This window comes from Zasmidium cellare, assembly GCF_010093935.1.
Source record: "Zasmidium cellare ATCC 36951 unplaced genomic scaffold M409scaffold_15, whole genome shotgun sequence".
Taxonomy (NCBI): Eukaryota; Fungi; Ascomycota; class Dothideomycetes; order Mycosphaerellales; family Mycosphaerellaceae; genus Zasmidium; species Zasmidium cellare.
In genome coordinates, this window is record NW_022986959.1 from 651,597 (window position 1) to 672,297 (window position 20,701).

Sequence of the window (20,701 nt, forward strand, 5' to 3'; positions counted from 1 at the left end):
CCTTCTATTGACTTGTCAGCAGGGTGACTGGCTTTTGAGCTGTGACGTGATGGCAACCATGTTCCTGTCGCAGAAAGACTCCGCAAATGCAAGATGGTGACGAAAGTGATTCGAGAGTAAGCTAGTCCGAATAAGGTAGTAACGGCGACCACGGGATTCAATATCCGCACGTGGCCGCTCTTGAGCAGGCTGTGCGAAGCAACGTCATTCTACTTGTCGATGCTCGCACTGGGCATCGGAACAGTTGATGACAGATATTCTTCCCACTTTCATCAGCGCTTCGGCCTGTTTTTTAGGCATTCCCGCTTGATCGTGATCTATTTTACAATCCCAGGATCTTACCAGCCTCGGTCCTTGGCCAGTCGCTGAAAGGCCTGGAAGTCCTTTTTCCCCGGCGATGAAGCGCTGCTTTGGCCCTACCAGGTTTCAGGTTCGTCTTGGTTTACAACGCAATCTGAGTATCGAAGATCTTCATCAAACCATCCAAGATCGTTCTATTCAGTTCCCGGACATACATGGCGCTGTGAGCATTTCCATGTAGTCGGCTAGCATGGGCAGACGGCCACACCGTACAGTCTGTCGAAGAGAGACTTCGCTGGTTTTGAGATGAAACATAAAGAGGTGGAGGTCTACAGACGAAAAAGGCTTGCACCAGCAACGATTCAAGAATGGGCCCGTTCAAGAGCGCCGCGTCAAGAGCAGTGTCAAACTCGGGCTTCTCACGAGGACCTCCTGTCCGTGCAATGCCTTCTTCAGCCGGGCGACGGTGATGTTGATTGGGTCGTCTTCCGTGTGTGCCTTCGCGGAGTTTGCCTGTCGCCATCTGATGACCATACTAGTAGAACCCAATGCCGCAACGAGGTTCTCAAGAGTCTGCAACTTCTGGTTGAGCACGAACGGACTGAAGGACTTGCCTGGTGCTGGTGAAGACGATGGAACTCCACCACGGTCCCCGTCTTGATGCTGGAAAGAATCCTTTTCGAACTTGCATTCTGCACCTTGGATTTCCCATGGTAGAGGTAGTTCCTCGTACGCATTTCTCGACAACATGTTACCAGGTGTGGCGTATGGTCCCAGCATTTTGTCCTCGAGATCAGAAAGGATCTCCTGGATGTCTTGGTAATTTGGCACAGACGGATGGACGTAGAGTGAGCTACATGTCCACATTGCGAGCGTACCGCCAGGTTTGAGGACCTTGCCCACGGCTTCGTAGAACTTAGACATGTCGAACCAATGGGCAGCCTTGACAAAGTCAGCAGGGGTTTTGGTTCGCAAGGCTGAATGTTGCTACGCACCATACCCACAGTCACCAAGTCCACCTTCTCTCCTGGAAATGCCTGATCACACTTCTCAGCCTCGCAGACTGCAAACTCCGTCCGGCCGTCAACGCCTAGTCGGCTTGCAACAATTTTGGCCTGCGCAATCATTTCAACCCCAGCATCGCAGCCAAACCCTTTCGCGAAATGCGGGAGAAGATCGAACACTGCCGTCCCGGGACCCGATCCGACATCCAGCAACTTGTCCAGTTGCCCAGTGTGATACTTCAAGATACCTTCATACAGCGCCTGTGGATATCCTTTGCCGCGAGCAGCTGCATATGCGGCGGCCTGCTCAGGCGTAAAGGACGTAAATGTGGCTTCTTTGGAAGACATGGCTGGAATGTCTTGCAGTCATTGTCTGGCCGTGGTTCAGCCACTTTAATAGAAACATCATGCCAAGTGAGTCATGGTTTCAGATGGCTTTCCCTTCCTGGTCGACTTGCAGCCACCAACTCGGCAGATTCAGCGAGACACTCTCACCTGCCAGACGACTCCTCGCAATAATCAGCTGGGGATTGAAAGACTATTTCAGCGATCATGTAGTACATAGAGATACGGGAAGTTCCACTTCTTAAGCCCTGTAGTCCGGCACCTGCACGACGGGTGACTACATCCTCTGTGTTCCATCAGCCGACGCCCGTTTGTCTTCTAGATCACTGAAGAAAACGTATCCAAAAATATCCGAAGCATCCAGGAACCTGCATTACGATCATAGCATTGGCCAATGTTCCTTCCTTCCCAAGTCCCTTCTTAACGTGCTACCCACCGAAGCCTCTGATCCAGCTTGTCAATCTTCTGTACATCTCCCGGTGCCAGGGTGAAATCAGCCTCGAGATTGTCTCGAATGCGTGATTCGGTCGTCGACTTTGGGATGACAGTCCTAAATGTCGTCAGCACAGGTCCCCACCAACATGTACTTCCCATTCATGTACTTCCCATTGCTGGGAGGAAAGCCAATTCGTACCGGCCATGTGCAATACCCCAAGCTAAGGCGACCTGAGCTGTACTCTTTCTGTACTTTGCAGCTACCTCGACCATGACAGAATGATCAAGCAGCTTCCCAACATGTGGATGCTTCGTGTAGTACGGATTCGCATTGCCTGGTCAGACTGTCAGCTGGAGCCCCTCGTGCGGCCACGGGACGACTCACTGAACGGGTTGAACTGCGTAACATGAATGCTCCTTGCCTTGTGCCAGTCGTTGAAGCTGGGCTGTGCCAGGTATGGATGGCACTCCAGCTGATGGACGGCAGGCACCACATTGCCATGCTCGAGCAAGCGTTCCATCTCGTTCTGCGAAAAGTTGCTGACACCTAATGCTCTTGCTTTGCCCTTGCCATACACTGCTTCCATACCGTGCCAGTCTCGACATAGTTAGTATCTCCTTTGATCACGGCACCGCTGCTGTCTTTAGGAAACAAGTCGTCTCCCGATTGGAGGGCCGCAGGCCAATGCCTAGTGAGATACATGTCAGAAGAAGACAAGTCCTCGTCGCTCGGCCGATATCGACTCACATGAGCCACAAGTCCACATAATCAGTCCCAAGAGCATTCAAAGATGCATCGATTGCGGACTCGACATCAGCCGGATCGTGTTTGTTGCTCCACAGCTTTGTCACCAGGAATATGTCTTCGCGCGGAACGCCGCTGGCTCGAATTCCTGTGCCCACGGCCTGTTCGGTGCCGTACATGCTGGCAGTGTCGACGTGCCGGTATCCTAGTCTCAGGGCTGTTTCCACTGCTTTTGCGTGCCCCTCAACATCCTGCCAGGTTCCAAATCCGATCGCAGCTGCAGTGGAAGAGAGCAGGTTAGCACTCAGGTTCTGATCAAGAGTTGGTAGGCTCGCATACGGATGAATGCTCCTGTGTTGAGTTCGAAATGTGTTCCAGCCATGTGTTTCGTTAACGATAGATGGCGAGGCAACGGCTGGGAAAAATTCGAAGCTCAGTTGACCAGAGAATCGAGGATGCCATCATGTATGGGTTCCATTTCTGCAACAACACTGTAACAGGGTCCCAAATTCATGATTAACAATCGTAAAAGCTTCTTCAACTTTAGACAAGAGGTTTGCGACTCTGAACGGAAGGTGGTGTTCAGCCATGACTAACGTTCATCAACGCTCCCATTTTGACCGATCACAGCCTGATCTTGGCGGCGGAAACATTCGACCGCCACGAGCCAAACCGAATGCAGTAGAGTCCACGACGTGCATCTGCAGCCTCTCGGCGCTTTGTCATGTTTAGGGCATCCATGTTTTGTGATGCGGCTGAGCGGCTCTTTCAGCCAGCACGTGGCTAGCACATCTGCCTTACCGTGCATGACATCCGGAATCTGCTTGATCTTGGTTTTAGTTCATGGACCGATGCCCTGAAACGACCCAGCGTGAACGAACCAGCGTTAAAAAACCCGATGCTCATTGCAATTTGTCCAGGCAACTCCGCGGAGCCATCATCAAGATCGAATGTACATCACCGATAACGACGTCGCTGAATCATGGGAGAATCTACATATTTAAAGTGGTGGCCTTCCGGCAAGACCAAGCCTTGAAATCTCTCAATATCCGCTGCCATGTCTCCTGCATCGCTACTGGTCTTCAGCGCATCGCTCCTACTAGGACTTCTCCCTGGAGCGTTAGCCACCACTCAAAACAACCTCACCGTCACTGCAGAACCAACCAAAGTGCAGCCTTATGTCATTCCATATCTCAACGGCTTCGGCGTTCAGACATTCGGCTATGTCGTCAGGTTCCTGGCCACGAATGTCTCAACAGCAGGAGCGATATCCATGGTGCTGATCAATGGGCCCAAAGAGTCGGCAGTGCCAGTCCACTACCACTCACGCTACCATGAGGTGTTCTTCGTAGCCAAGGGAGCGGTAAACCTGTTTGTCCAGAACGAGACTAGGAGATTGGGGCCTATGGACATTGGAAGCGTACCGCCAGGCTTCAACCACTCGTTCGAGCTTCTCGAGCCGGATACTGAGATCGTTGGTGCTGTCACGCCGGGAGGTTTCAGCTTCTATCAACAAGTCGGCGAACCGTATGCACCAGCAGTTCTGGCACCGTTTCCAGCCGCCGACGCATTACCCGACGCAAACCTGTCAAGAGTTCTCGCCGCAACGGGACTTTACTACGACTACAATCCCACCGACTATAAGCTGAACTACAACATGATCAACGGCACCACCAACGGCAGCCAGCCTTGGCACAACGGCAACAACACCCTTCCAGGATCCCCCACACCGTACTTCGTCGCTGGCGGCTGGGGACCCAAATACCTCCATCCCAAGCTTGGCCGAGTAACACACCTCTACACGACCGGCGCTGAGTCCAACAACGTCATGACGATCTCCACAATCACCATGCGCGCAGCCCGACAAAACGAAACATCCTTTTCATGGCGCAGCGATGTGGCGTTCCAGCTCTTCCGTGTTCTTGAAGGCCAACTGTACATCCGAATGCAGAACCAGACAGCGACGCTGCAGACCGGTGACACTGCGATGGTGCCGAGGGGTGTGGAGTTTGGATTTTGGAGTGAGGTTGCTTTGACGAAAGTACATACTGTTGCTGCTGTTCAGCCTGGTCTGAGCCCGAATTCGAGTGTGTTTGGGGTGGCTCATGATTTTCTTGCTGATAGCAAGCCTTGGGATTATGCTGTCTTTCCCGACTACTACTGATCTTGGTGCTCGTGCTGCTAGCGTGTGCTGGGATGATGACAACTTCATCATGCCATTCTCGCTTTGCCCGTTTGGCTGTCTCTTGACATTCGCGAGCTCTCAGATGGGCCATAGAATACAATATGTCTACCTCTCCCTCAGACCTCTACTTCGATAATCCCCGACACATCCCCAGGCGAAGGAAAGAATCGCACATATCGCAAAGAAACCGACTCAAACAGGGAACGCCATTGGGCTTCTGTGCGCTCCATGCTAGAAAAATGTGTCATCATAACCAGATCTAGGCAGCCACCCAATGCTCCACCCTTCACAGCCCGTGCAGGCAACACATTCTCCCTGATCAAGAGCTTGCTGTATCGCGGCGTCATGGCGTCTCTGATATGTCGAAGGATCGTACGGCCTTCGGCGTCTGGCCAATCGTGCAACACAGAGCACATGAAGTAGACTTTCGCACCATGCATTTCAGGCGGCTGCGGCTGGAAGAAATCGTGGGCCAGTGCTTGTATGGGCGACTTGACATTGCGTTGCGTGCTCTCAATTACGGCTGGTAGATCCTGCACGATGATTTTGTGCTGAGCAGTCGCCGAACTTGCTTCCACGAGCGCCTTCATCTCATTGCCTGTTCCACCGCCCACATCGACAGCCAGTGGTCTCGTGTCATCGACTGCTTACATCACGCGGTTCAGTGGATAGTACGACGGCCAGGGCACAGCCGGAATGAGTGTCCCAAGCCATTCGTAGAAAGAAGACTGCTCAGCCGGGCGCTCAGATAGGTAGTACCAGAATTCCATATGCATCCAGTCGCGATCGGGAGAATGAGTATTGTCCACGGGGTTGCGGTACCCCTATTGACGAAGATAGCCAGGCAGCACCGCGAGACCGTGAATTTCAATGTCATAGAAGAAGTTGATGCCGTTGATCAAGCCGTCCGGGTCCGCCAATGCTCGCGCCCACTCTGTTTCTATCCATGCGTCCTCGTCGCCTAGTTGCTCAATCACACCACCAACAGTCAGTTGGCGAAGAATGCGAAGGAGAAGCGCAGCTTCGCAGTTGACTTTCTCGGCGAGCTGGGCGTGAGTCTGCGGCATTTTGCTGAGACGTTGGAGTAGACTAAGATCAGCGGCGATGCGGATTGCGCTCATGATCACGTTCTGCGTCCAGACGACCCGGACAGTGCTCTCCCATGGCTTCTCCAGCCTTCGCACGAGGGCTTCGGCTTTCCGAAGGGCATCGAGTCGAGAATCATCGTCAGCAAATGATGACTTGTCGATGTTGTCAATGTTGGCGAGCAGATCCGATGTCATATCTTTGTTAGCCATGATCACAGAATGTGGTGAATCAAGATCCGCAGGGCTGAGGACCGGCAAGGCAGCTGTTGTATCCACACAGCAGAGGTCACTGTCGGCTTCGAACACTCCATGTCAGCGATGGACTCCTTCCGTAAACGATTTTAGAGCCTCGTTCATGATCTTGCTGAGTCGTCTTAAGCGAAAAAGCCAAAGCGGAGCTGATCATATGGACGTGTCTGGAATGTCAGCCGCGAGAATGATTTTGTAAGCTCGGAATCATTCCCCAAAGCCCTTCGGCCTTTTCTGTCAAGACTACAGCTGCAGAGTGCACTTTCGCAGACCTTCTTCGCTGGAGATTGTACCTATGCTCTTGTTTTCGCCCCGAATCACGACCGTCAGCCATTTCAAGGCGACGTTGTGGTAATGGTATGAATTCGACCTCCCATAGTCTACACCGCCGTTGGCCATGAAGTCAATCCGCACCTCAGGCCCCCGATATTCCATTGAAACCGCCGACAGACAAGATCTACTCTGGAGCAGTGAAGCTCAACAGTGGTCGAGCAACATCACCCTCGAATCTACAGAAGACATCGCCCGCAATCAAATTGTCGAGACTTGGCTGGACGTCGGCGAGGCACACAATCAACGGAATTTCTCTCGGTAGTCATATCCATGGAACACCGTCTTCGCGGAAGACTTCTCTTGCGACGTCTCACATACCGATAAACGTCAGTTCACCCTGAGGGAGTATCTCGCATCACGAGAGGCGATGTACGGTCAGAACAAAGACCTGAGAGTCCAGCTCATCAACCTGACGACACAGGTCGATACTGCACGGGGGACTGCTGATGTGTTCTCGGAGCAGAGGGTTACTGGATGGGCAGGCGGTATTGCAAAAGTGTCCTTGGTTGTTGGGACAATGAGGAGAGCAGCAGAGCAGGGAAGATGGCTTGTATCCGGATGGAAGATTATGCAGGGAATGGAGCTTCCTATTGCGAGGCTACGGTCCGATCAGAATGAACTGATAGCCTGACTCTAGTTGAGAGCCAACCCCTCTGTCGTGGCCGGCCACGCCCCCAATCGGATTGGTGCCCCCATTCCGCCCCCAGCTCATTTGTCATCAGATAGAGCTCCGAGCCAGCTATACATACCACCGGCATTCGCATGGGATGACTCAGTCGCCTCAATACTGAAGCAAAAGCATTGAACCATTCGCACAGCTCACCTTATTTCCATGAGATATCAGCCGTAAAGATGCCTCAATTCAATGCTTTCGCCCTTGATGACTTTGGTGAGTTGACTGATGAAGCTGTGAGGAGCTCTTGCTGATAGATTACAGTATTCGAGTGGGGTGTGAGTGGTCACTTCAACATCCATTCAGACTGCACTGACAAAGGCAGCCGAAAGTCACTACAGGACTATGGGACTCTTGCGTTGAGCCGTTCGCCCTCTCTGAGCTCCAGGCGCTTGATCCAGAGACCTCAGTCCTCTCACAAGAGACACAGCTACGATATGGCTTCAGATGGGGTCTGCCAAAGCTCAGAGACAGCGTCAGAGGGTTGTATAACTTTCCAGACCTGACTGCCGACGACATCGTGATCACCTCTGGATGCATCTCGGCAAACTACCTGCTGCTGGACACCATAGTCAATACTGGCGACCACGTAATCGTACAGCACCCAACGTATGGACAGCTCATCGAGGTGCCACGCCGTGCTGGAGCCCAAGTCTCACTCTGGAAATGGCAGTGGAAGATGGAGGGAGGAGAAGCGTCTTGGTCCATGGATTTTGATCAGCTTGAGAAGATGATCCAGCCAAATACGACTTTGATCGTGCTGAGCAGTCCCAGCAATCCAACTGGATCTGTCCTCAGTAGAGAAGACCTGCAGCGCATAGTGGACATGGCCAGAGCTAGGGACCTCATTGTGATGTGCGATGAGGTTTTCCGCTTCATGCATCATGGTCCAGATGCAGAAGCTCCGCCATCTCTACTCGAGCTTGGATATGAGAAGAGCATTGTCACTGGCAGTCTCTCCAAAGGGTTCGCTCTGCCAGGAATCCGCCTCGGATGGATTGCTACTCATCCTTCTCTTCGGCAAACCATCCTATACTCTGCCCAACACTCGAGAGACTATACGACCATCGCCGTCAGTCAGGTCGATCAACAAGTAGCCATGTTCGCACTTTCGCCCAAGGTTAGACCGCAAATCCTGAATCGCACTCGAGAGATCACGCAGAGAAACATCCAAATGCTAGATAAATGGGTCAATGAGAATGCATGGGTAACATATGCCAAACCGATCGGAGGTGGAACAGCAGTCCTACGCATCACCGGTGATGATGGAAAACCAATTGATGATCTCGCATTTGCAGTGGCTCTGGCGAAGGAAGAGAAAGTGTGCGTTCCACCAGCTGGTTTCTGTTTCGGCCATGAAGCGGATGGCTCTGGGACTACCGATCTGAAAGGCTTCCTGAGGTGTGGTATTGTGATGGGAGGAGATACTCTTGAGCGAGGACTTGCTGCTATTAAGAGGTTGAGGCAGAGATAGTCATGAGCTCGGTCTTGACATGTTTCTTCAACCAGTTTTTATCCCTTTCCGAGAGCCAGGCTAAACCATTTGGAACTTCCCCGCCGATTGCTTTCATCCGAAACCAAAAGATTCTCTACCCAGCATCGGCTTGCGGTGCAAAGCCAGCAGAAGTATGCTCCTTCCACCAAACCCACTTCTCCCTGCCATCGGCCCCCTTCTCCAACCTCCAATAGAAGATATTCATCCTCTCCCTCAACACTCCTCTGGCATCGTTGTGCACAACAAGCCCAACCCACACCGTCGCGGAGCGCAAATGCCAATCAATATGCACCTCCGTGCTTTTGACATCGGCGAAGACGTCCGGGCTCAAATTCTTGAAGTACATGTCGCGGAGACGCATCATGTCTGAAGCGTTGACTTTGAGTATCGAGCCATCGTCCTCGGTGTTCTCGTATGAGTAGTCTGGAGATGCGTAGCGACTGACGGGTGTGAGCAAGTCGCGGGTGTTGATGCTGTTGACGATTTCCAGTGTCCAATGTTTGAGGTCGTCTTTGGTTGCTGTGGCCATTGAAATGTCTCCGGACTCATGACGAGTTTGGCAGCTTCCAGCCGCAGCTGGGGAATTGCTCTTCCTTATATACATGCGTGCTCGAAATGCCGAAGCTTACTGATTGCTAGCTCTGTCAAGGCCCCTCAGCTCCAGAATTTAGACATGGACTGTCCGTTCGGTGGCCCGTCTCACTCCTTCCTCGTAAGGTGTTACGTCTGCAACGACTCTGAATGCCATTGCTCTTTCCGTATCGGTAGGACAGCGTCCTGGGCATGTTTTAGATGCACTTTGCACTGTGTGATTCTTAGGCGTGGCACAGCAAGGACCTTGCCGGTCTCGTTAGCAAGTTCTTGGCCATGACGAAGACGTGCCGTTACAATCAGGCTTCATATTGAATGTTGCTGGCTATGGTGGAAAGAAATCAGATAAGCAACGCAGAGTACGCTGCTCTCCAAGCTCCGTATTTATTGGATATACTCACACACATGCGGCTGTTGACAGATCCGGTCGGCCAGGCTCTGTAATAGGCAAACCCGTTGTGAGTTGGGTTTGTCCACTCTTCGGGATTGGCATCGGCCTCGTTGCGTAACCCTTGGCCGTTGGTCGATATGCTGACGATATCTTACATTGCAGTGCATCATTGCATCAACTCTCAGGCGCGATCGCGTCGTTCTGTTGCTGCGCCTTTCGACGGCAGTAGCAATGAGATTTTACGCTGTATCTGGCTGCGGGACAGATAGCGTCCACCACACCTGCTCGAATACTCGACGACAGACCAACCAAGGCTGTGACGATAGTGACAATGTCTGGGAATCAGCTTGTCTCAGGGGACATTGGTGCAGGAAGAATTTGCGTCCCGGTAATGTTTCGAACATCTCACCATTTGCAGGTATTCGTGTTACAGAGCGTCATGCACGAGCCTCGCGAAGATGCAAGCTGCGGAGCGGTTTGGAATTTTGGGTACAAAGTCAAATTTTGTCCATCCGGGTGTTATGATTCTGAAGGAGCGAGTTGGGCTCAGCGAGATCAGAAGTTCGTATGAGATTTAGTTCTTACTGCTCGTGTAACAGATGACAGGAGCAAGAATCAAAGTTGGCGCCGTCTTGGACCTTTTGCCACAGCAAAAGGTAGACCCTGCATGCATTACAGCGCTATAATGTTGGCTTACGCTCAAATGGAAGCTCATGCTCGACTTGACGTCATCGTTTGAGTGGCTCCTAGATGCAGATATGTCATCACGAAATCAAGAAATGGAGCAAGAGCGAGATGCGGAGGAGTATCGCTACGCTTCGCACTCGGCTGCGGACTGGCGGTTGAGACCAAATTCGGGCACAAAACCAACAGTCTGCATCTCCTCGACCTTCGTCGTTGCTACATGTGGCGCCCCGTGTCAGAGTTCGTCATTTGCCTTTGTCGCCGCGGAAGAATCGATCAAGATCAGTCGGACTAATTTGTCGTTCCATGGACAGCTGGTCGAGGGATGAGCAGCTCCTCTGCATCAGAGTAGTCTATATATGTCGAATAGATTTCTTCGGTCGTTGAGACCTTTCATCCACATTCATCCATACTTTTTCGGATATCATCAGCCTCTCCAAGTCATTTCATAACTCCAACTTCACATCATGCTGTTCCCAAAGCTACTTCTAGCAGTCCTTAGCTCTGTTGCAGCTGTGCTCGCCCAGGACTGCGCTGGGACCGTCGGGACCTGCGATCCAAGCGACCCGCAGATCTGCCAGGGTGGTGGACAGAACTATACCTGTACCTATGTACGAACATATCGCTGGCATGCTCAATCGATCTCTACACATGCTAATCCTAATTGTGTATCATAGGGGTCTTGCCTTTCGAACGTACGTGAGGCTGCTATGCTGTACTCTGGACTATGCAGGCTAATTGTACAACTCCTTGCAGTGTTGCTATGGCGTGGACACGCCGACGGGTGGAATCGATTGCCACTAGCGAAGCACGAGATTTGTGGAACGATTCTTGCAGCAGGAGAACATATGGGCGCTGAATGGAATAGGAGTGGCATATACATCTGCACATCATGTTCCTAGATTCTCAAGGAAATTTGTCCTCTCAACGGGACCATAACCTCGAAATCATCTACATATTGCTCTCTCTCGTGATGCCGCCCGAGGTGCCTTTGTTGTGTAAGGGAGAGTTACAGGAGTCGCGGTGTGGCCAAGATGCAAGGGGTCTTAATACACCCATCCGAATCAGCTCTCGAACAAGTGAACAGTATTTTCGTATTTCCGCGCGCTTATCTTCCCAAGGGAAAGCTGGAATTATGCAACAAGTTATACCAATGCTCTACTTCGACCGGAAAGACGATTTCGGGGTCGAGTGCCCTCATCGGACTAGGAAGTGCCGCCTGGAATCAGATTCAGGCTAAAACCTGTTCGCAATCCTTGCAGGGTGATTTTCAGCCCTCCGATGGGTGTCGCTACAGGGATCTATAGTGGAAAGCGACTTTCGTCATGCTGCTGTCGAAGAGATGAACTGATTTAAGGCTGTGTCCCGCCGCCCCATTCATGGGCTACAAGCTATAAAGGAGGAACAGACCCCCTGAAGCCTTTTTGTGTATAGTGAATTCGTGGCTGGTATAGGCTGATGACAGCGAACAATCAAGCCCGTAAGCGGAGATATCATTCTAAAATCAAGTACGGTTCCGCGATGCAAAGAACGCAGGGAGGACGCTCAGCAGAATCTGCTAACTTCCTGCCCATATGTCTCCGGAGCGACCATTGCAATCGACAAGATTACCAGACGTGACTGACGGTGATGGTGCATGCTAGACTAAGTCGCCATTCCTCACGATACACGATACCTCATCAGATGTTGCGGTATATCGCCCGCTGGGATATTGTGTCCTCGCTCTTGAGCAAGCCGATAGAGTTCGTCCGTCACGTCTTGCGGCACGTCGTGGTTGATGCTGAAGCTCATGCCACCTAGGTGAATCAGGTCAGGGAGGACGTTGTTTGATAGCCTTGTCTAGTGATCATGACCGTCAGCATTGCTCTAGCGACCAAGATCCAAGACTGTACAAACCCCGACAGAGCCTCGCAGTATGATTGCAACAAACTCTGGCACATCGTTCATGTCGGCGCATCGTTCCGCGCCAGCCTGTCTCATAAGTCTTGCGTCGGCACAGAGCGCATATGTTCGAAAGTCGTACTGCGCGTCACGAAAGACCTGGATTTGGCTTTCAGTCGGGTTGCGGAGGATGTAGCCGCCAGGGAGGTTGCTCTGGTCGAATCCGAACATCAAGGGAGGGATGCCGTCTGGCGCAACAGTGGATCGTACGAAGTTTTGAGCAGGAAGACATTCGGTGATTCGATCGTAGAAGCGTGCTCCAGCACGTTGCATGAGGGTCGGGTCCGCGAAGTATGCTTGCTCTTGGTAGGGGAAGTTCGCGTTGCGGAAGATTTGGAGCTGGGCACATGTCGGTTTCTCTATAACCCAAATACCAGAACCCTGGGCACGAGTGCCTGCCCATCCCAGCATCACCTCTGGATCAAGGTTGGTGGAGGTCATGGTGTGTCAGGTCAGGGTTTGTCAGATCAGGTGAGGGACAAAAAGGGGCACAGGGGGAACGTCAGCCATGACCGAGCTATATGTAGACCGCAGAAGCAGATTGGAACCTAGAGCCCCAGTGGCCCCGCATGGTCGTCATTGTGCATCACAGAACTATTGTACACGTCTGAGATGTGGACCGATTCGCAGGCATGATCTTGGGAAAAAGGTACATGGTAGCGTCAATCGCCCCGTGTATTGCCATCTCCTTGATTCAAAGAGCAACGCATGTAGATACAAAGTAGACATTCTCAGCCTCTGAAAAATTGCTCGAAGGCTCAGGAAAAGGCTACAAGGACATCGAAAACGGCTCCATCTCCCAGCTTTACAATGCTCTTGCATCCCGCTGCCCCAAATCGTGGCCCGTATTCGCTCCCTTTTGCGTTCGATTCATTCCCTTGACCACTTCACTCCCTCGACTGCGGAAACGCCTCAGTGCCTTTCATATCGCAACAACCGATCTGGTAGTCGGCCTTGAAGATAGGGATCCTCCTGACGAAGTTGGACTAAAGCCAGTGAGTCGTTGCGCGGTACATCGTGGAAAATGTCAAAGCTGCGGCCATTTGGAAAGTGTATTATGTCAGGATCGACGGGGTTGCAGTCCAGATCTCGCTTTGACACCGCCATGATCCAGTTTGCCCCGACAAGTGCATTGTCGCAGGAAAGGCAGAGATTCGTTCCAAACCCAGCATTGCACGAGTTGGTGTCAGTGCAGCCATTCGCGCCCATTCTGTTTGTGGGAAATACGATCCCCTGGGCGGCCGGTAGAGGGAGGCCATTGTACAGCGCGCCTGCGAATGTACCGTTCGCGCCATTGGTGCAACACGATCCCTCCGCGATGTTGGAACAGGTGAGCACCTTGTATTGCACGCACGATGTGTCAGACCACAGAGATATGGTGACCGATTGAACCCCAAGGGTCAGCGCCAAAAGCGCGCTGGCGATTTTGAACATGATGGACGAGCTTGCTTCTCCAAGACTCTGGGAAGCGCTACTCGACCGGCTACTTAAACACTCTTGTCGTAATGATAATTTGGTTTAGTGCCTAAACCGAAATCAACTTGGTCGATTGCGAGTTTCGGTGGGTTTGGAGCTTTTGTAACCGCAAAAGCTCTTCCGGTAGAGCTCATCGTACAGGGCGGTGACTAAAATGTGCACCCATTCGGTCTAAGTCTATCAATGGTGTGAGACCCATCGCACTCATACTGCTCAGAGAGCCGTTATAATAAGTGTGGAGATGCAGGAGCAGATGCAGAATATCTCTTTCGATCAATCGCGGCGCCTAGTCGCTGTAACCACAGGGCCGCAAACATACGCTCAGGACAGCGCTTTCTGGGGCTTGTACGCTAGACAAGATAGCTTAATTCACCGAGACAGTTTCAACAGGTCTCCGTTGTGGCCCACAGTTTGGATGTGAAAGACAACCACCAAGTTGAGTCCTCGTCTGGTGGGTGCATCACGGCTGCCTACTCAACTTCTGTCGGACTTGCCTTGCGCACTCGCGCTATGCATCACATGTGTGAAGATTATCGGGCCTTGCCTCTCGCGTAGGACTGTCGTGAAGAGTGCATCGTTAAGGAGTTTCATGGCTGTGGCATCAGGCTGCCCCTTTCGGTTCCCTGACCCACAAGCTCTTGTCGCTGCAAAAGGTACCTGCAAGCCAGCACTAGCGTCGCACTAGCACCCAGCTTTGGAATTGGGATAGAAACATATTCAATCAATCCCCCTCAATTGCATTTCTCCTTGCAAACACCGCTGACCTCCAAAATCGGACGATCAGATCTCGACCAAGATGATCCAAAAGATATCACTCCTCTCGCTGCTTGCCATGGCAGTCCTCGCGACTGCCCTACCCCAAGGCAGCACGGATCCGATGTACTCTGGGGTGAGCACCATACCGAGAGTCCCTTCGGGCAGGCAGGCCAACAGCTGACGGCGGCACTGTAGGCTTGTAGCGGCAACACGTGCTATTATGCCTTCAACGGCGGTCGCGCCGACTGCCTTTGCACTACAACTGTAAGTGACGTCAAGTTAGCGCACGATTGTGCGGAACAGTAGATGAAATACTGACTGAAAAAAGTGTACGATGCAAAACGGCCCATGCTATTACCAACCTCTGAACAGCGGCTATTGCTATTGTGGATAGTTGCAATTTTTGTCTTTGTATTTAGCCTCGCACGCTCAGAATCCCTGTGCAGAAAATACCACCTCGGTCTGAGTCTTTTCAATCCTCATATGCGTATCATGACTTGAAAATTTCATCGTCGGACCGAGGACAGCAGACGCTACAAATGTGCCCATATCCGAACCCCAAAAGCGCTGCTAGCAACTATTTTCAAACGCAGCTGCGTAGCGTCCTCATCTGCCCATATGATGAGCTCCATGGGAGGATTGACGAATAAAAGACGTTTATGTGCCTACGGACCAGCAGAGTAATGAAGTTGAGGTAAGACTGTACGGATTGCACGGTGGTCGAATACATAGAGGACAACCCATCACACCTGCGGCCATTCGAACTCGAGTCCAAAAGATGGAGCCATGAGCGAACTTTCATCGAATAGAGGATGACTGTCGAGCGAGACTGGCAAATCGTCTGGCACGTTAAGTGGAGGTGGTTCAGGGAAACTGACGCCTTCGTCGAATGCTGCGTACATTGTGTTGACACTTGACCCTTTCGCTTTGTCTTCTGGAAATGAGATTAGTAGTAATAAAGCATACCGACTTGCAGAGCTTACGATGATTCTCAGGTTTCACAAATTTGGCAGAGTAGCGACTTTGGCATGCTTCCCACCAAGGTCCATACTCCCCAGCCAACAGCCTAATCGGCGCAAATGCCTCGGATCCGTCTCTCAGGCTCGGTATCAAGTTCAAAAGGCTGTCGTACCGGATCCGGTATATTCGTGCCAGCTCGAACACCAAAAGGAGAGATAAAAATGCGCTGAAACCGTGCTGTCGTCCGATCCTTTCTACTACATTGAGCTTCGTGCCAAGCCGAAGTCCCGTGGCCACCTTCCCTTCCTCTGCTCTGGAAATGCCAAGTTCGTCGTAGAAAGCCTTGGTGTTCTTCTTGATTCTCTGCACGGCCGGCGAGACACCTTCCAGCAAACTCGAAAGCAGCGAATCTTCCTTTGCGATCCAGCCGTTCCTACGTTCGAAATCTCGGAACTCTGCGGCAAATGACATACAAGAGCAGAGTAAGAGAAGCCTTTCGCTTAGTTCGAGCTCTCGAAATCGACGATGCTGGTTCAGGGACGAGATGTAGCTCAGATGGAGAAGGCATACGTCCTTGTCGAACCAGCCAAAGGTCGAGCAAGATTTGAGTTGCTCGAAACGCGCTTGAGAGGAGCAGAAATGTGTCCATGCCTGGTGAAAGATCTGATGGATTTCTGTATTTGAAGCGTGGGTAAGACATATAGGCGCCGCCAGTTCAGGTAGGTCCTGGATCGTGGTCTTAATGGGGGATGTCCGCCTCGATGCGGCTCCAAAAGGACTCTCCGATAAGGACGTGGAATCGGCAGCCTCGTTGTTCAGCTTTGCATCGAGAACTCCGAATATGTGGCTCAAGGTCCGAATTTCCCCCTTGAACGGCTCTAGCACCTCCCGTGACCTGCCTGATAAAGCAGTCGAAATCTTCACAAGCCTGCTAAGCAGGACTTGCCCTTTGTCGTCAGACATATTAGGCGGGCAGTAGCTGGGATTTGGAGACCCTCTTGACATTGTACAAGAGTGTGCATTGCACCCGGCAATGCTTCAGGAGAGTCGTCACGCATGTTTCGTCCCTGAGTTTAAGTAGTCACTCAACAGCACAAGGAAGCCAAAGCAGCCCCGACGCTGTGGAAAACCGGCACTTGTGTCGAACTCTCAGACTCCCGGCATCTCCACCTGTTGGCTTGGGTGAGGCGGGGAACCGGACCTGTGTCACTGTCGTGTTGCAAGCCGTGTTGGCCAGTCTGTATGCAGTTAGGTAGGTAGGTCTCGAAGTCGATCTGCCCTTGCCATAAGCAAATAGCGGGGATGTGTAAGTATTGCGGGAATCGGCCAGGAGTCTGGAACTCCACACTAGTCTCGCCCTCTACTCCGAACTACCAACAAATTTCAGCGGTTCAGTGAGTTCAAAAATACGCACACACAACTCAAACTTGTCCAGGTTCCTGCCCTCAGTCTCCACTCTTTCTCGAGCGTTTTCTCAGACCAGTAGACTCCCAACAGCAGTAGTGCGTTCCTCCTGTATTTTCGATGTTCCAACAACCATTGACGGCGACCTGCATCGATGTTGAGTACCACTTTCCTTTTAAGCTCGGCGACTTCCAACAGAGCGAAGAGCAAGATCCTCCAATGGCGCGAACAGATCTGGTACCGTCCTCGCCAGGTCTTGATGATAAAGACTCTGATTCTTGAAATGGCAATAATTTCTTGCGAGACTTCGTCCGAAACGTTCTCGAATATGCGGAAGTACCGCCCATCAATTTCCAAATGTGTCAGAGCGGTCATGTTGCAGGGTTGCTTTAATACCTCACGCTTCGTCGAGTTCGAGGGTTCCGGCCTCAGCCATTCCGAGCCACTGAAAATCCATGTAGACAGAAGTTTCCCCGTAGTGGGCTTGGGAGCTGGTTTCGTTGCGGTCCTACTTTGTCTGGTCGTTGTAGGTGATACATGCTCTCGGGTCAATAACAGATGGCATTTGACTGAGAGGAGTATTCTGGCAAATCGTACCACGTTGTGGTATGCCCTCTGTTCCGAGTAGGTTGAACAAAGCTTCAGCGACAAGTGAGTTCGTGTCTGCACCTGGTATGTAGCAACAATCTCCGCCATCTATACCCTGGCAAAGCTGACCATAGTGTCACAGTCTCTGCAGCCGACTGGGGGCTCGTAAAGTTAAATATTCACTGCACGCGCCAGCATCGCGGTCCCCAGTAGAAGAAGTCATACGCAGGTAGAGGAGAAGGCCGTGGCGCCTCACGACAGATCTTCAAAATAAAGTAGATTGGAAATGATGGAAATTACGGTAAAATGATGCAAGTCCGCTTTCAACTTACATTCTCTTGTGAACTGCCGCCCTGAGCTTTTGTGTCTTCAAAAGCTCCCGAACTACGAGTTTCAGAGAGGCAGAATTGGCATTACTGTGTTCAACGTTACATTTCTTCGGCTTCAAATAGCACTTTGAAGCTGGCTGGCCCCCCAGCTCGTCAACGCAACAAAGGCGGATGTTCTTACGACGATTGCTGCATAAAGCTTCTGTCTTGGCTATCACACTGCGTAGTACTTCGAAACATTCGCAGCCGTGAGCTACTGCCGCAACAAGTGTCTGGGATCTTGGTGGGCATGCTTTTGAGCCTGTGAGGAGCGTCTTCCGCGCACCGTTGCGAAGGCGGCCTCCTCGCTGCTGATGAACCAGACTTGCGAAGTCAATATAGGCTGATGTTCGTGCATTCTCACGAACGTGTTCTGCTCGCAGCATCTGATTCACCGGTCCCCCTGAGTTGGAGCTGCCCATTGGCACGAGTCGGGGCACACCTGGACATTAGTCTGCGCCAAAGTAAGCGCTAGTGTTTTCCATTCATGTCCAAAGAATTCTTGTCTCCTAATGCACACTTGAGGCACTTGCTAGGGGCAATGCAGCAGCTCAGCAGGGCATCTCAGGCTTCATCGAAATGTGCTGACAAGACTACATCTTAGAGCACTGGTGCATATTCTTTTGAACAAGCTTCTCCTTCTTGGGATAGCCTGTTATCATGTTCGTGGAGTATGATGACGCATACAGCTTACTCATTTATGCCGACAATTTGAAATGCATGCTCTCACGTAACTACAACTTCCTTAGGGTTCTTGGGACGTAAGAAGAACAGCCTTTTTCTTCCGAAATCAGAACTCGCCTAACAAATCGTTCATTGGATAGCTTCTAGCTTTCAATTGAGCAAGACGGGTCCTCTATGCGTAACATTATCTGCTAGTCTGCATTTACGCCTGGCTTACAGGGCCCGCAAAGGAGTAAAGAGCTTTTGCAGACACAAAAGCTTCTCGCATCGTCGCGGTAGATGTGGCATTGCTCTGATATAATAGTAAGCTCAAGTTTCCTCCGATGTTGTTTTTGTATAGTCACGAACTTTCCCTTCAAAACCATTAGCGAGATGCCATCCCTTGCGTTGAACGCTCTTTCATTGCTGCTGGGCTCCGGTCTCCTAGCTAGCGTAGGAGCCGTCACTATTACGCTCTCCAACTTCGGAAATGGAGCGCTCTGTACCGGCCCGGTTTTGCTTACTTGTGCATCTATTGCACCCAATGCGTGCTGCGACGCAGGTGTAATTTTCGACGAGACCCTCTTCCAGGGTTTACCTCCGACTGGGATCGGTGAGTTGAGAAGGCTGAGCGACATACAGCTCATGTAACCTAACTTTCATTAGGCATCGTGTATAGCGGATCCGGTTGCACTGGTAAAGCAACTAACACGGGATATGGGTAAGTAGCGCTCGATCTGAGAGAAGTTTCGCAGTGACTGATAATTGCTAGGCTTAACTTATGCCTTTCACGCGGCGGCAAGGGCGCAAATTGGTACGTACCCCATCAATGGTCATGAGAACGGTGCGGAGCATGCTACGGCGGTAATTGCCAGCCATGCGAACTTGAGGAGCAGAACTTGAGTCTCAACTCTTCATCGTCGCGTGCTCCCGAGCCTTCAGCCCGGAAAGTCTCCCTGCCATAGGTCCTAATCTTCCTATAGGAACCAAGTGAGCAACTCGGCGAAGCGGGACGAGAAGAATTGCACTCGCGTGCTACCATCCACACTTAGTATCGGCAACCGGACGTTCAACATTTTCGGTGACGTGCCGCTGGAGGTGTCGGAAGATATGTTGAGCCTCTTCAACAATTCTAGAGGAATCGCGGAAGCACCAGAAGTACCGCCCCACTTCTTGCCGCACGAGCTTGTATAAGCAGAAGGAGTACCTCACAGGGAAGAATGCTTGCTTATGAAGGCACGAGGCGAGCTTACAACGGTTCAAAAAGCCGGTGACACTCGAAATAGGTGTTCTGGTATGCTTTGAGCATTAGCTGAAGAGAGTAGAGCGAAGGAAAAGTGGTCTAAATTAACTCCCGTTCTTTAACCTGCTCGAGATTTTGTTTTCTTCTTTTGCAGCAGTGTGTACATCAGTGGGCAGCAGTGAAGGAGAATAGAGCTTCTCTGCAGGGCTGTGAAGCTCAGCGCTCCAGGTTGGCAGGTCAGCTGCATGTGGAAGGTTGCGACTCTGCTCCAGCACCGTCCTTTCACATTCCCGCCGACGAGGGGAGAAGGCGACTGCTCGAAGCGGGAAGTTATCAATAGATGATCCCTTAACAATTTTTTCCGTACTTTTAAATCCTCTTTCCTAATCCGTCACCACAGTGCCATTAGTTACCAGATCCTCGTTCAATTGGTACACCAGAACATAGCTATCCAGGCCCATTACCAGTCGATCTCCAGCCAAAGCAAAGTTGGCCAAAGGCGTGGGGTCGTTGTAAATTGGATGAAACGCATGGTAGTTGAACATGCCCAGCACCTGCCCGTGCGGAGAACGTACGAGCACGCCATCGTTTTCGCTTGTCCACACCCTGCCCTTGGCGTCAATGTGCATTCCGTTGGCGATGCCCGTGCGTGTCAGAGCGAAGAGCCGGCCATTGACTGGCATGGCATCTGCTGTAAGGTCGAAGACGTAGACGGAGTTTGAGAGTGAGATGTTGCCGGCTTGCTGGGCCTGGGTGGAAGGATTCACGAATGGGGTGTTGGTCA

At 51.6% G+C, this 20,701-nt stretch overlaps 12 protein-coding genes across 12 annotated transcripts; 3 read left to right on the top strand and 9 right to left on the bottom strand.

Moving 5' to 3' along the window:
• Nucleotides 1-678: 678 nt before the first annotated feature.
• M409DRAFT_54178 (uncharacterized protein) lies at nt 679-1,652 on the bottom strand (the record flags this gene model as incomplete). Its single annotated transcript, XM_033812624.1, has 2 exons — nt 679-1,242; nt 1,296-1,652. 2 exons carry the CDS (start codon nt 1,650-1,652, stop codon nt 679-681), a joined length of 921 nt encoding a protein of 306 aa, XP_033668475.1.
• Nucleotides 1,653-1,926: 274 nt separating this feature from the next.
• On the bottom strand, nt 1,927-3,211 carry M409DRAFT_66085 (uncharacterized protein; the record flags this gene model as incomplete). Its single annotated transcript, XM_033816779.1, has 7 exons — nt 1,927-2,017; nt 2,086-2,199; nt 2,284-2,419; nt 2,470-2,682; nt 2,718-2,773; nt 2,833-3,106; nt 3,169-3,211. 7 exons carry the CDS (start codon nt 3,209-3,211, stop codon nt 1,927-1,929), a joined length of 927 nt encoding a protein of 308 aa, XP_033668476.1.
• A 675-nt stretch (nt 3,212-3,886) lies between these two features.
• On the top strand, nt 3,887-4,993 carry M409DRAFT_22391 (uncharacterized protein; the record flags this gene model as incomplete). The annotated part of the gene is made up of 1 exon (XM_033806313.1): nt 3,887-4,993. One exon carries the CDS (start codon nt 3,887-3,889, stop codon nt 4,991-4,993), a length of 1,107 nt encoding a protein of 368 aa, XP_033668477.1.
• A 137-nt stretch (nt 4,994-5,130) lies between these two features.
• Nucleotides 5,131-5,604, bottom strand: M409DRAFT_22392 (uncharacterized protein; the record flags this gene model as incomplete). Its single annotated transcript, XM_033806314.1, has 1 exon — nt 5,131-5,604. The coding sequence occupies one exon, from the start codon at nt 5,602-5,604 to the stop codon at nt 5,131-5,133; it is 474 nt and encodes a 157-aa protein (XP_033668478.1).
• A 234-nt stretch (nt 5,605-5,838) lies between these two features.
• On the bottom strand, nt 5,839-6,312 carry M409DRAFT_22393 (uncharacterized protein; the record flags this gene model as incomplete). The annotated part of the gene is made up of 1 exon (XM_033806315.1): nt 5,839-6,312. The coding sequence occupies one exon, from the start codon at nt 6,310-6,312 to the stop codon at nt 5,839-5,841; it is 474 nt and encodes a 157-aa protein (XP_033668479.1).
• A 1,224-nt stretch (nt 6,313-7,536) lies between these two features.
• On the top strand, nt 7,537-8,831 carry M409DRAFT_22394 (uncharacterized protein; the record flags this gene model as incomplete). The annotated part of the gene is made up of 3 exons (XM_033806316.1): nt 7,537-7,573; nt 7,622-7,635; nt 7,683-8,831. 3 exons carry the CDS (start codon nt 7,537-7,539, stop codon nt 8,829-8,831), a joined length of 1,200 nt encoding a protein of 399 aa, XP_033668480.1.
• Nucleotides 8,832-8,946: 115 nt separating this feature from the next.
• On the bottom strand, nt 8,947-9,381 carry M409DRAFT_54181 (uncharacterized protein; the record flags this gene model as incomplete). Its single annotated transcript, XM_033812625.1, has 1 exon — nt 8,947-9,381. The coding sequence occupies one exon, from the start codon at nt 9,379-9,381 to the stop codon at nt 8,947-8,949; it is 435 nt and encodes a 144-aa protein (XP_033668481.1).
• A 2,796-nt stretch (nt 9,382-12,177) lies between these two features.
• Nucleotides 12,178-12,900, bottom strand: M409DRAFT_22396 (uncharacterized protein; the record flags this gene model as incomplete). The annotated part of the gene is made up of 2 exons (XM_033806317.1): nt 12,178-12,357; nt 12,415-12,900. The coding sequence occupies 2 exons, from the start codon at nt 12,898-12,900 to the stop codon at nt 12,178-12,180; spliced, it is 666 nt and encodes a 221-aa protein (XP_033668482.1).
• A 471-nt stretch (nt 12,901-13,371) lies between these two features.
• On the bottom strand, nt 13,372-13,893 carry M409DRAFT_54183 (uncharacterized protein; the record flags this gene model as incomplete). Its single annotated transcript, XM_033812626.1, has 1 exon — nt 13,372-13,893. The coding sequence occupies one exon, from the start codon at nt 13,891-13,893 to the stop codon at nt 13,372-13,374; it is 522 nt and encodes a 173-aa protein (XP_033668483.1).
• Nucleotides 13,894-15,434: 1,541 nt separating this feature from the next.
• Nucleotides 15,435-16,656, bottom strand: M409DRAFT_54184 (uncharacterized protein; the record flags this gene model as incomplete). The annotated part of the gene is made up of 2 exons (XM_033812627.1): nt 15,435-15,625; nt 15,675-16,656. 2 exons carry the CDS (start codon nt 16,654-16,656, stop codon nt 15,435-15,437), a joined length of 1,173 nt encoding a protein of 390 aa, XP_033668484.1.
• Nucleotides 16,657-17,563: 907 nt separating this feature from the next.
• M409DRAFT_54185 (uncharacterized protein) lies at nt 17,564-18,433 on the bottom strand (the record flags this gene model as incomplete). The annotated part of the gene is made up of 3 exons (XM_033812628.1): nt 17,564-17,718; nt 17,869-17,906; nt 17,976-18,433. The coding sequence occupies 3 exons, from the start codon at nt 18,431-18,433 to the stop codon at nt 17,564-17,566; spliced, it is 651 nt and encodes a 216-aa protein (XP_033668485.1).
• Nucleotides 18,434-19,067: 634 nt separating this feature from the next.
• Nucleotides 19,068-19,868, top strand: M409DRAFT_54186 (uncharacterized protein; the record flags this gene model as incomplete). Its single annotated transcript, XM_033812629.1, has 4 exons — nt 19,068-19,287; nt 19,341-19,395; nt 19,447-19,488; nt 19,658-19,868. 4 exons carry the CDS (start codon nt 19,068-19,070, stop codon nt 19,866-19,868), a joined length of 528 nt encoding a protein of 175 aa, XP_033668486.1.
• Between the last annotated feature and the right edge of the window lie 833 nt (nt 19,869-20,701).